Source organism: Sphaerodactylus townsendi, linkage group LG01 (genome assembly GCF_021028975.2).
Source record: "Sphaerodactylus townsendi isolate TG3544 linkage group LG01, MPM_Stown_v2.3, whole genome shotgun sequence".
NCBI classification, from domain to species: Eukaryota; Metazoa; Chordata; class Lepidosauria; order Squamata; family Sphaerodactylidae; genus Sphaerodactylus; species Sphaerodactylus townsendi.
In genome coordinates this window covers 12,061,452-12,073,471 of record NC_059425.1, presented here as the reverse complement: position 1 = coordinate 12,073,471, position 12,020 = coordinate 12,061,452, and the positions used below count along the sequence as shown (strand labels likewise).

Below are 12,020 nucleotides of genomic sequence, written 5' to 3'. Positions count from 1 at the left end.
GGTGCGTTCCAGGGCGGGATGGGGCAGATGGGGGCATGGCAGGGGTGGAGGATGCTTCAGTGCACCTGGAGTTTCCCCCCCTTGCTACGCCTCTACTTTGGACCTGATTTGGATGGACCAGGTTCGTCCAATCTCATTAGCTCTTGGGAGCTAAGCAGGGTCAACCCTGGTTAGTACTTTGACGGGCCAGGGTTAGATAACCCAGGTTTGCAATGCAAAGGCACGCAATGACGAACCACCTCTGAATCTCTCTTGCCTTGAAAACCCTGTGGGATCATCGTAAGCCAGTTACAACTTGAAGGCACTTTCCACAGCCCCAGTGCAATAATGCGGGGCCAATTTTGGGCATGAAATCGGTGTGAGGAGGAAATCTGTTCACCACTGTTTGTAGAAACAGGAGATCCATCCCATTTTAAGAACATAAGAACATAAGAACAAGCCAGCTGGATCAAACCAGAGTCCATCTAGTCCAGCTCTCTGCTACTCGCAGTGGCCCACCAGGTGCCTTTGGGAGCTCACATGCAGGATGTGAAAGCAATGGCCTTCTGCGGCTGTTGCTCCTGAGCACCTGGTCTATTAGGAGCACATTTTTCAAGATCAAGGAGGGATCAAGATTGAGTATGTGGGAGCTTCTCCTCCTTGATCTGTCCAAGCCCCTTTTAAAGCTATCCAGGTTAGTGGCCATCACCACCTCCTGTGGCAGCATATTCCAAACACCAATCACACGTTGCGTGAAGAAGTGTTTCCTTTTATTAGTCCTAATTCTTCCCCCCAGCATTTTCAATGGATGCCCCCTGGTTCTAGTATGGTGAGAAAGAGAGAAAAATTTCTCTCTGTCAACATTTTCTACCCCATGCATAATTTTATAGACTTCAATCATATCCCCCCTCAGACGTCTCCTCTCCAAACTAAAGAGTCCCAAACGCTGCAGCCTCTCCTCATAAGGAAGGTGCTCCAGTCCCTCAATCATCCTCATTGCCCTTCTCTGCACTTTTTCTATCTCCGATATCCTTTTTGAGATGTGGCGACCAGAACTGAACACAGAACTTTTGCCCAAACGTAGACCGGAAGGAACCTTACCGTACCAGGTCTGGGGCCGGAAATGGAGCCGGTGTAGCCCTTCAGTTTAGAAGTCTTGAACGCAGAACTGATCTCGTTCATTGAATACTTACAAACGGCTGCTTTGCCCCTGCGGAGAGACAAAAAGGATGGGCACAACGGTGCTCAGAGCTCATTCTGCCAGCTGGGAAATTCCTGAAGGAGCTCAGAGCAGGATATCATGCCAGCGGAACCAGAAGCTTGGTTGTTGAGAACTTTTAGGTTCTAGTTGCGCATCCATTTCCAACAGGACCCTTCAAGCTATTTACATTTAACGGTAACCAAATCCAAATTTTCCAACTGGCTCCCATGAATTACAAATAAAATTGAGGAAATTGGCATTTCTACTGAATCTTTGGGTATGTTGTCCCACGCTGAAGCCTATAATAGTTTGAAAAAAAGATTACTAGAAATAGAATCTCAAAACCTATTTGCTGCGGCTTCCAAAACGTGTCCACCCCTTAGCTCAGTGATGGCGAACCTATGGCACGGGTGCCAGAGGTGGCACTCGGAGCCCTCTATGTAGGCACGCGCACACAGAGTTCATCATGTGGGGGGCGGAAAATCACCCCCCCCACTCATACACATCTAGGCTGGCCTGGGCCACTGAACACGACGTGTGCGCACTACGGTGAGCAGGAAGGACTCGGCTGGCGGGTCTGGTGCCTGTGCTCTGGGTGGCTGCTGCCCAGGGGGTGGGGGTGGGGGTGGGGTGCAGAGGAGGCAGAGATGTTAGAGAGGCACAGAGCAATGCATGCGGGACTTGCTGGAGACTAGAGCAGGCTGGCCCCTGCTCGAGTGGGTGAAGCGGAGGAAGAGGGAGCCAACCGTTTTTTCTAAACTAAAATCTCAGCATTCAGGTTAAATTGCCGGGTTGGCACTTTGAGATAAATAAGTGGGGTTTGGGTTGCAATTTGGGCACTCGGTCTCAAAAAGGTTCGCCAACACTGCCTTAGCTCCTCACTACCATTCAAACAGGGATGCATAGCCAATTATACATACATAATGCTGAACCCTAGCTTATCAACGGCTGGGTTTAATGTTCTGCCCTCAGCGCTGCTATAGGGTAGATGTAAAAAAAATGGAGGTGTGAAGAGGTTCTGCTCCTGTAACTCAAATCTACTGGAAACTTTAGCCCATTCCCTCTTCCATTGCACTAAATATGAGGGAATTAGGGGAAAATGTGCAAATGCTCTTCTCTTGAACTGTGACAGGATATCAGATACTCATAAGATCTTATTGGAGCACCTTCCTTATGAGGAGAGGCTGCAGCATTTGGGACTCTTTAGTTTGGAGAGGAGATGTCTGAGGGGGGATATGATTGAAGTCTATAAAATTATGCATGGGGTAGAAAATGTTGACAGAGAGAATTTTTCTCTTCTTTCTCACAATACTAGAACCAGGGGGCATACACTGAAAATGCTGGGGGGAAGAATTAGGACTAATAAAAGGTGTTCTTCATACAACACATGATTGGTGTTTGGAATATGCTGCCACAGAAGGTGGTGATGGCCACTAACCTGGATAGCTTCAAAAGGGGGTTGGACAGATTTATGGAGGAGAAGTGGAACAGAAAGAGCTAAGTGAGCTCTGGTTTTCTTTTTTTGGAGGGCTTTTCTCAAAGCCACATTTTTTTTGCCACATCTTTTTAACAGGGGTTTTCTTGTTTTCTTTGTGGTTGCCCCTCACCTGTGAAAATCTGCAGTACCTGAGACCCGGGTCTGGACTCTGTTTTCTGGGTGCCCTTGGGGTCAGACACACACTCTGGGCATTATCCATCTTGTAAAGTTGTTGGAGGGTTGCCAAAACAAGGCTGGGAAATTCGTGGAGATTTTTTTTGGTGGGAAGGGACCTCTGTGGGACAGGAGATTAGGCCTGAAAATTGTATTTGATATTAAAGAATATAAGGGGCCTATACAACCAATTTGATCAAAAATCAAGATGGTTCTCTCCCTCTCTCTCACAATGGCAAGTACTAAGAAACAGCCATGCAGGTAGGAGAAACCAGAACATTAAGGAATGTGGTACAGGGTCAAGAGGTGACAGATATTTCTTAGAAGCAAGAAATGGTCAGAGGTCAAAAGGAGATGTGGAGTTTATAAGATCATTGTGATCATGTTTTTCTATATTTTAATGATCACTGAAATGATAGTGAAAGATATGAAAAGTATGCATGAAATGTAGCTTAGTATAATCACAAGCTATAATAATTGTTATAATCATTTTTAACTTTCTCAGTGAATAAGCTGTATGTTTGTGAAACCTTTTTTTACACTGGAGATGTCCCTCTCTTGGTACACCCCTCTCTCAGGAATTCAGGGAACTGTCTATCTTGATAGAAACCAGATACCCTGAGCTCAGTTTACTGCCCGTTTGCCTGTGGGAGGGGAGCATGCAGTTTTGGGCAGAGAAGGAGACAGACGTAGCATTTGATTTTAAGGCAACATAATGGAATGAAGGCCTATCTGGGAGAAATATGATCAATGCATAAAGAAGGGATCATTATGACGATGGGCTTACATCATTTAGGAGAAGCCTGTGGATAGGTGGACTGTAGCGTATGCATTTTCTAATTTTCTATTTTTTAAAGTTGTATCTATAAAAGAGATAAGTCTTTGTCTGGCTGGGTGTGACTCTCTTTGAGATCTTTCTACACAATAAAAGAATTTCTTTTCTTTGAACCCTGAGTCTTTCCAAACGTAAACCGAGTTGGGCTACATAGAGGTTCTAGCTCCACACCTCAGCAGGGTATAATTCCATATACTCCGCCCTCCCAAGCTGCCATTTCCTCCCAGGGATCTGATCTCCATACGCAAAATGGCTGCCGCAGGATGCAGAACCCACCACAAAATGGCTGCTGTCTGGAGATCAGTTGTAATTCAGAGGGATTTGCAAGCCCCACCAGGAAGGTGGGGAACTTTGGTTGCTGTAAGAATGAAATGGAGGACCGAAGGATGATATAAACTTCTTTGGTCTATAAATGCAGTGAATTAGAATAAATAAATAAATTTGTCTTATTGATGCTTTGCTAAGAGCAGGTGCACTCTGATCTGGAGGAACCGGGTTTGATTCCCAGCTCTGCCACCTGAGCTGTGGAGGCTTATCTGGGGAATTCAGATTAGCCTGTACACTCCCACACACGCCAGCTGGGTGACCTTGGGCTAGTCACAGCTTCTTGGTGCTCTCTGAGCCCCACTCACCTCACAGGGTGTTTGTTGTGAGGGGGGAAGGGCAAGGAGATTGTAAGCCCCTTTGAGTCTCCTATAGGAGAGAAAGGGGGGATATAAATCCAAACTCTTCTTCTTCCTTGTTTGTGGGTTTTCTGCTCCCCGTTCATTGCCAAATTTTTATTAACATTTCTTGCACATGGCCTCAAAAACCTATGTGAAAGATGTCATCATGTGCTTCAGGACTCAGAAATCTCCTAGATCACCAGGCTACAAATCAGCAGGCTCATAAAGTCAAGCCACAAGAGTTCTGGATTCAAACTCTTGACATTCGGCTGCAACTCACCATGAGCTGGAGAAGACTCCGTACAGTGTCCGGCCTTCTTTGAGGAGGAAGGCGTCGCGGAGGCGATGAAAGCGCTTGGGGTCTCTGGGATGTCCACAAACCAGTCTTGCCTTCAGGAAGGTGGTCCAGGAATCTATCAGCAGGTTCTTTCCACCTTCATCCATCTAGAGACAGAAACAGACAAGTAGAGCACCACGGGATTTATGATGACCACAAACCTTTGTGACAGAGTGCTCCATCAGAGAAGAGGGCTACTGCTGCAGATGAAGGCCTGCCAACTGTAGGTTAAGAACATAAGAAAGAGCCTGCTGGATCAGACCAGAGTCCATCTAGTCCAGCACTCTGCTACTCGCAGTGGCCCACCAGGTGCCTTTGGGAGCTCACGTGCAGGATGTGAAAGCAATGGCCTTCTGCTGCTGCTGCTGCTGCTGCTGCTGCTCCCAAGCACCTGGTCCGCTCAGGCATTTGCAATCTGAGATCAAGGAGGATCAAGATTGGTAGCCATAAATCGACTTCTCCTCCATAAATCTATCCAAGCCCCCTTTAAAGCTATCCAGGTTAGTGGCCATCACCACCTCCTGGGGCAGCATATTCCAAACACCAATCATACGTTGCGTGAAGAAGGGTTTCCTTTTATTAGTCCTAATTCTTCCCCCCAGCATTTTCAATGGATGCCCCCTGGTTCTAGTATTGTGAGAAAGAGAGAAAATTTTCTCTCTGTCAACATTTTCTACCCCATGCCTAATTTTATAGACTTCAATCATATCCCCCCTCGGACGTCTCCTCTCCAAACTAAAGAGCCCCAAGCTGCAGTCTCTCCTCATAAGGAAGGTGCTCCAGTCCCTCAATCATCCTCGTTTCCTTTTTCTGCACTTTTTCGATCTCTTCGATATCCTTTTTGAGATGTAGTGACCAGAACAGGTTGGGAACAATGTGAAAAGTCACGATGAAAACTATATCTTTCTTAACCTAAAAACTACCTAATTTTAAATTGATAGGAGGAGAGATGCATTTCAGTCCTGCAGAAAAGAATGCCATAAGCCCTTGGAAGAATTTTTGAGACCGAGTGCTGGTCCAACAACATCCCAAAGGCGGTCTCATGCAAAGTAACGGTACATTTGTCTGAGACCCCACTGTGGACTAGCTGCTTGTATCTGGGTGGAAGCAATTCCCCAGGTCCTAAGAACATAGAAAATCCCCTGCTGGATTAGTCTGAGGGTCCATCTACTGCAGCTTCCTTGTTTAGGTTGCTAAACTCCAGATGGGGCCTGGGGAATCTCCCAGATTGACAGCTGATCTTCAGACGATAGAGATCAGTTCTCCTAGACCAGGGGTCTGAAACCTGCGGCTCTCCAGATGTTCATGAACTACAATTCCCATCAGCCCCTGCCAGCAAGGAGAGCCGCAAGTTGCAGACCCCTGTCCTAGATGGATGCTTTGGGGGGTGGGCTCTATGGCATGACATACCACCGAGGTCCCTCCCCTTCCCAAAACCCAACCTTCCAAGACTCTATCCCCCAAATCTCCAGGAATTTCACAATATGGAGTTGGCAGCCTTATCCGTTTTTTAAAAATTTATTTATTTATTAAATTTGTAGGCCGCCTCATCCCCGAAGGGCTCCAGGCGGCTCCCAACATGGCTGTTCCCAACAGCAAATAATACAACATAAAATTAAGCCATTAAAACTCAGCAGCAATTAATAAATAAATTAAAACAACCAGATTATGTAAACACATATATACACAGGCGCCCGATCTAAGGCCAAAGAAAGAAAGAAAGAAAGAAAGAAAGAAAGAAAGAAAGAAAGAAAGAAAGAAAGAAAGAAAGAAAGAAAGAAAGAAAGAAAGAAAGAAAGAAAGAAAGAAAGAAAGAAAGAAAGAAAGAAAGAAAGAAAGAAAGAAGAAGGAAGGGGAGGAGATAGGCAGGGCCCAAGGTGGAATTAGGGCTCAACCAGATGGTCCAGGCTGGCAGTTTTGATTTAATGGGGGGCAGTGGAATAGCTTTTGCAAGCAGATGCCTCTGGATAGCTAATGCCTCTCTGCTTCAGCTGCGTCCACAGCAGCTGGCATTCAGACATTTATTGCCTCTGAGCGTGGACATGACATCTGTAGAGATTTCCTCCCTGGGGCTGCCTAGCCCCTTATTGAGCCATCAAAGTCCATGATGATCACTACCATGCTGTGGCGATGAGTTCCACAGGTTAACGACGTGCCAACAAAAAAGAGGGCAATAGAGAGACTGCCTCCCTTCCCATACCTTGCACACTCGCCCAAGCTGAGCTTTGTACGGCTCATCATCCAGCCCGGCACTTTGGTTGACCTCGTTGTAAAAGAAGTAAATTTCATCGTTGACTTTATTGCTTTCTGCCAGCAGGGCGGCGCTGACAAATTCTGCTCCTGGAACAGGAAAGAAGCAAATCAGTGCTGAGGGGAATTGTCTCCTAAGGATGAGCAGGTCCAATCTGTCTAGTTGTAAACACAATGTGATATAAATTTCCACTCTAGTTCTGTGCTGGATCTTGAAATTTATTATTGATTTAAAACACTGGATTCTAGATATGCAGGGATCTATACGAAAGTACTTATGGAAAAGGGGAAAGATGGCGGATGGTGTCTCCTTACTGGTCAGCCAGTTGTCGTCGGTCTTAATCAGTCGTTTGGTCCCATAGCTCCTCTGTATGACACTCCTGCTTCCCGACAATGCAGAATATAGGTTGCCATCTGAAATGTTAGTGGTGGGGGGTACATGAGTCAGTCATTGCAACATTAAAATATCAACCCAGAACAATGCATTTTGCTGTCTTCTTTTAGGTAAACCTTTAGGTAACCTTAGGGAGCAGCAGTGGCGTAGTGGCTAAGAGCAGTGGCTAAGAGCAGGTGCACTCTGATCTGGAGGAACCGGGTTTGATTCCCAGCTCTGCCGCTTGAGTTGTGGAGGCTTATCTGGGGAATTCAGATTAGCCTGTACACTCCCACGTACGTCAGCTGGGTGACCTTGGGCTAGTCACAGCTTTTCGGAGCTCTCTCAGCCCCACCCACCTCACAGGGTGTTTGTTGTGAGGGGGGAAGGGCAAAGAGATTGTAAGCCCCTTTGATTCTCCTACAGGAGAGAAAGGGGGGATATAAATCCAAACTTCTTCTTCTTGTTATCTAATTTATGGCCCAATCCAGAGGGGCCTGGTGGGCAAGGATGACGCTGCTCCAGAACCACCCTGACCTCCCAAAAGGGCTTCCCAGGTAAATTGCCCCTCTGCTGGCACATTTCCCCTTGTGCCAGTGGGGTGAGAACCTACAGTGGCACAAAGGTGCACTGTCTCCAGATAGGTATTTGCCTCCATCTCTGGATTGGGCTGCCCTAAACTTATCTCTGCAACCATTTTTTTTTAAAAAAATGCTGATGAGGAATTTAAGAAATACTGGTCGTCCTTTGCAGAAATGTCTTCAGGAAGGGTCAAGAGAGGAAGCTGAAGACCACCTCTGATGTCACTTCCTGGCTGCTGGTACTCAGAAATTGACTGACTTTGAATGTGGAGATTCCCTTTAATCACCATGGCTGGTAAACATCCTCCAGACACTCTAGAGAGCTGCTGCCAGAGGCATAGCTGGGCCATACTGTGCCCAGTGCGCACTCTGCATTTTCCGCCCCCCCACCATGGCACCCCTCCCCACACACACACTTACCTTAGTTCATCCTGAAAGAGACTGGAAAAAGCGGCCTGTTCACTTGAGGCTGAAAACGGCCTGGTGGGAACTACACTTCCCAGGAGACCTTGGGGCTCGCAAGGTTTCCTGGGAAGTGTAGTTCCCACCTGGCCGTTTTCAGCCTCAAGTGAATAGGCCACTTTCCCCCCCCCACCCCCCCCCCCCCCCACCCCCCCCCCCCCCCACCCCCCCCCCCCCCCACCCCCCCCCCCCCCCACCCCCCCCCCCCCCCACCCCCCCCCCCCCCCACCCCCCCCCCCCCCCACCCCCCCCCCCCCCCACCCCCCCCCCCCCCCACCCCCCCCCCCCCCCACCCCCCCCCCCCCCCACCCCCCCCCCCCCCCACCCCCCCCCCCCCCCACCCCCCCCCCCCCCCACCCCCCCCCCCCCCCACCCCCCCCCCCCCCCACCCCCCCCCCCCCCCACCCCCCCCCCCCCCCACCCCCCCCCCCCCCCACCCCCCCCCCCCCCCACCCCCCCCCCCCCCCACCCCCCCCCCCCCCCACCCCCCCCCCCCCCCACCCCCCCCCCCCCCCACCCCCCCCCCCCCCCACCCCCCCCCCCCCCCACCCCCCCCCCCCCCCACCCCCCCCCCCCCCCACCCCCCCCCCCCCCCACCCCCCCCCCCCCCCACCCCCCCCCCCCCCCACCCCCCCCCCCCCCCACCCCCCCCCCCCCCCACCCCCCCCCCCCCCCACCCCCCCCCCCCCCCACCCCCCCCCCCCCCCACCCCCCCCCCCCCCCACCCCCCCCCCCCCCCACCCCCCCCCCCCCCCACCCCCCCCCCCCCCCACCCCCCCCCCCCCCCACCCCCCCCCCCCCCCACCCCCCCCCCCCCCCACCCCCCCCCCCCCCCACCCCCCCCCCCCCCCACCCCCCCCCCCCCCCACCCCCCCCCCCCCCCACCCCCCCCCCCCCCCACCCCCCCCCCCCCCCACCCCCCCCCCCCCCCACCCCCCCCCCCCCCCACCCCCCCCCCCCCCCACCCCCCCCCCCCCCCACCCCCCCCCCCCCCCACCCCCCCCCCCCCCCACCCCCCCCCCCCCCCACCCCCCCCCCCCCCCACCCCCCCCCCCCCCCACCCCCCCCCCCCCCCACCCCCCCCCCCCCCCACCCCCCCCCCCCCCCACCCCCCCCCCCCCCCACCCCCCCCCCCCCCCACCCCCCCCCCCCCCCACCCCCCCCCCCCCCCACCCCCCCCCCCCCCCACCCCCCCCCCCCCCCACCCCCCCCCCCCCCCACCCCCCCCCCCCCCCACCCCCCCCCCCCCCCACCCCCCCCCCCCCCCACCCCCCCCCCCCCCCACCCCCCCCCCCCCCCACCCCCCCCCCCCCCCACCCCCCCCCCCCCCCACCCCCCCCCCCCCCCACCCCCCCCCCCCCCCACCCCCCCCCCCCCCCACCCCCCCCCCCCCCCACCCCCCCCCCCCCCCACCCCCCCCCCCCCCCACCCCCCCCCCCCCCCACCCCCCCCCCCCCCCACCCCCCCCCCCCCCCACCCCCCCCCCCCCCCACCCCCCCCCCCCCCCACCCCCCCCCCCCCCCACCCCCCCCCCCCCCCACCCCCCCCCCCCCCCACCCCCCCCCCCCCCCACCCCCCCCCCCCCCCACCCCCCCCCCCCCCCACCCCCCCCCCCCCCCACCCCCCCCCCCCCCCACCCCCCCCCCCCCCCACCCCCCCCCCCCCCCACCCCCCCCCCCCCCCACCCCCCCCCCCCCCCACCCCCCCCCCCCCCCACCCCCCCCCCCCCCCACCCCCCCCCCCCCCCACCCCCCCCCCCCCCCACCCCCCCCCCCCCCCACCCCCCCCCCCCCCCACCCCCCCCCCCCCCCACCCCCCCCCCCCCCCACCCCCCCCCCCCCCCACCCCCCCCCCCCCCCACCCCCCCCCCCCCCCACCCCCCCCCCCCCCCACCCCCCCCCCCCCCCACCCCCCCCCCCCCCCACCCCCCCCCCCCCCCACCCCCCCCCCCCCCCACCCCCCCCCCCCCCCACCCCCCCCCCCCCCCACCCCCCCCCCCCCCCACCCCCCCCCCCCCCCACCCCCCCCCCCCCCCACCCCCCCCCCCCCCCACCCCCCCCCCCCCCCACCCCCCCCCCCCCCCACCCCCCCCCCCCCCCACCCCCCCCCCCCCCCACCCCCCCCCCCCCCCACCCCCCCCCCCCCCCACCCCCCCCCCCCCCCACCCCCCCCCCCCCCCACCCCCCCCCCCCCCCACCCCCCCCCCCCCCCACCCCCCCCCCCCCCCACCCCCCCCCCCCCCCACCCCCCCCCCCCCCCACCCCCCCCCCCCCCCACCCCCCCCCCCCCCCACCCCCCCCCCCCCCCACCCCCCCCCCCCCCCACCCCCCCCCCCCCCCACCCCCCCCCCCCCCCACCCCCCCCCCCCCCCACCCCCCCCCCCCCCCACCCCCCCCCCCCCCCACCCCCCCCCCCCCCCACCCCCCCCCCCCCCCACCCCCCCCCCCCCCCACCCCCCCCCCCCCCCACCCCCCCCCCCCCCCACCCCCCCCCCCCCCCACCCCCCCCCCCCCCCACCCCCCCCCCCCCCCACCCCCCCCCCCCCCCACCCCCCCCCCCCCCCACCCCCCCCCCCCCCCACCCCCCCCCCCCCCCACCCCCCCCCCCCCCCACCCCCCCCCCCCCCCACCCCCCCCCCCCCCCACCCCCCCCCCCCCCCACCCCCCCCCCCCCCCACCCCCCCCCCCCCCCACCCCCCCCCCCCCCCACCCCCCCCCCCCCCCACCCCCCCCCCCCCCCACCCCCCCCCCCCCCCACCCCCCCCCCCCCCCACCCCCCCCCCCCCCCACCCCCCCCCCCCCCCACCCCCCCCCCCCCCCACCCCCCCCCCCCCCCACCCCCCCCCCCCCCCACCCCCCCCCCCCCCCACCCCCCCCCCCCCCCACCCCCCCCCCCCCCCACCCCCCCCCCCCCCCACCCCCCCCCCCCCCCACCCCCCCCCCCCCCCACCCCCCCCCCCCCCCACCCCCCCCCCCCCCCACCCCCCCCCCCCCCCACCCCCCCCCCCCCCCACCCCCCCCCCCCCCCACCCCCCCCCCCCCCCACCCCCCCCCCCCCCCACCCCCCCCCCCCCCCACCCCCCCCCCCCCCCACCCCCCCCCCCCCCCACCCCCCCCCCCCCCCACCCCCCCCCCCCCCCACCCCCCCCCCCCCCCACCCCCCCCCCCCCCCACCCCCCCCCCCCCCCACCCCCCCCCCCCCCCACCCCCCCCCCCCCCCACCCCCCCCCCCCCCCACCCCCCCCCCCCCCCACCCCCCCCCCCCCCCACCCCCCCCCCCCCCCACCCCCCCCCCCCCCCACCCCCCCCCCCCCCCACCCCCCCCCCCCCCCACCCCCCCCCCCCCCCACCCCCCCCCCCCCCCACCCCCCCCCCCCCCCACCCCCCCCCCCCCCCACCCCCCCCCCCCCCCACCCCCCCCCCCCCCCACCCCCCCCCCCCCCCACCCCCCCCCCCCCCCACCCCCCCCCCCCCCCACCCCCCCCCCCCCCCACCCCCCCCCCCCCCCACCCCCCCCCCCCCCCACCCCCCCCCCCCCCCACCCCCCCCCCCCCCCACCCCCCCCCCCCCCCACCCCCCCCCCCCCCCACCCCCCCCCCCCCCCACCCCCCCCCCCCCCCACCCCCCCCCCCCCCCACCCCCCCCCCCCCCCACCCCCCCCCCCCCCCACCCCCCCCCCCCCCCACC

The 12,020-nt window shown here is 60.7% G+C and overlaps 1 protein-coding gene across 1 annotated transcript in view; it reads right to left on the bottom strand.

Annotated features, from left to right (window-relative positions):
• LOC125436629 (semaphorin-4D-like) overlaps positions 1-12,020 on the bottom strand; it is a 51,583-nt gene that overhangs the window by 9,977 nt on the left and 29,586 nt on the right. The window contains exons 2-5 of the mRNA XM_048503807.1: positions 7,234-7,332; positions 6,869-7,008; positions 4,612-4,775; positions 1,081-1,189 (exon numbers count right to left, since the gene is read on the bottom strand). Coding sequence (XP_048359764.1) covers positions 1,081-1,189; positions 4,612-4,775; positions 6,869-7,008; positions 7,234-7,332 — 512 coding nt within the window. The remainder of the gene's footprint in view (positions 1-1,080; positions 1,190-4,611; positions 4,776-6,868; positions 7,009-7,233; positions 7,333-12,020) is intronic.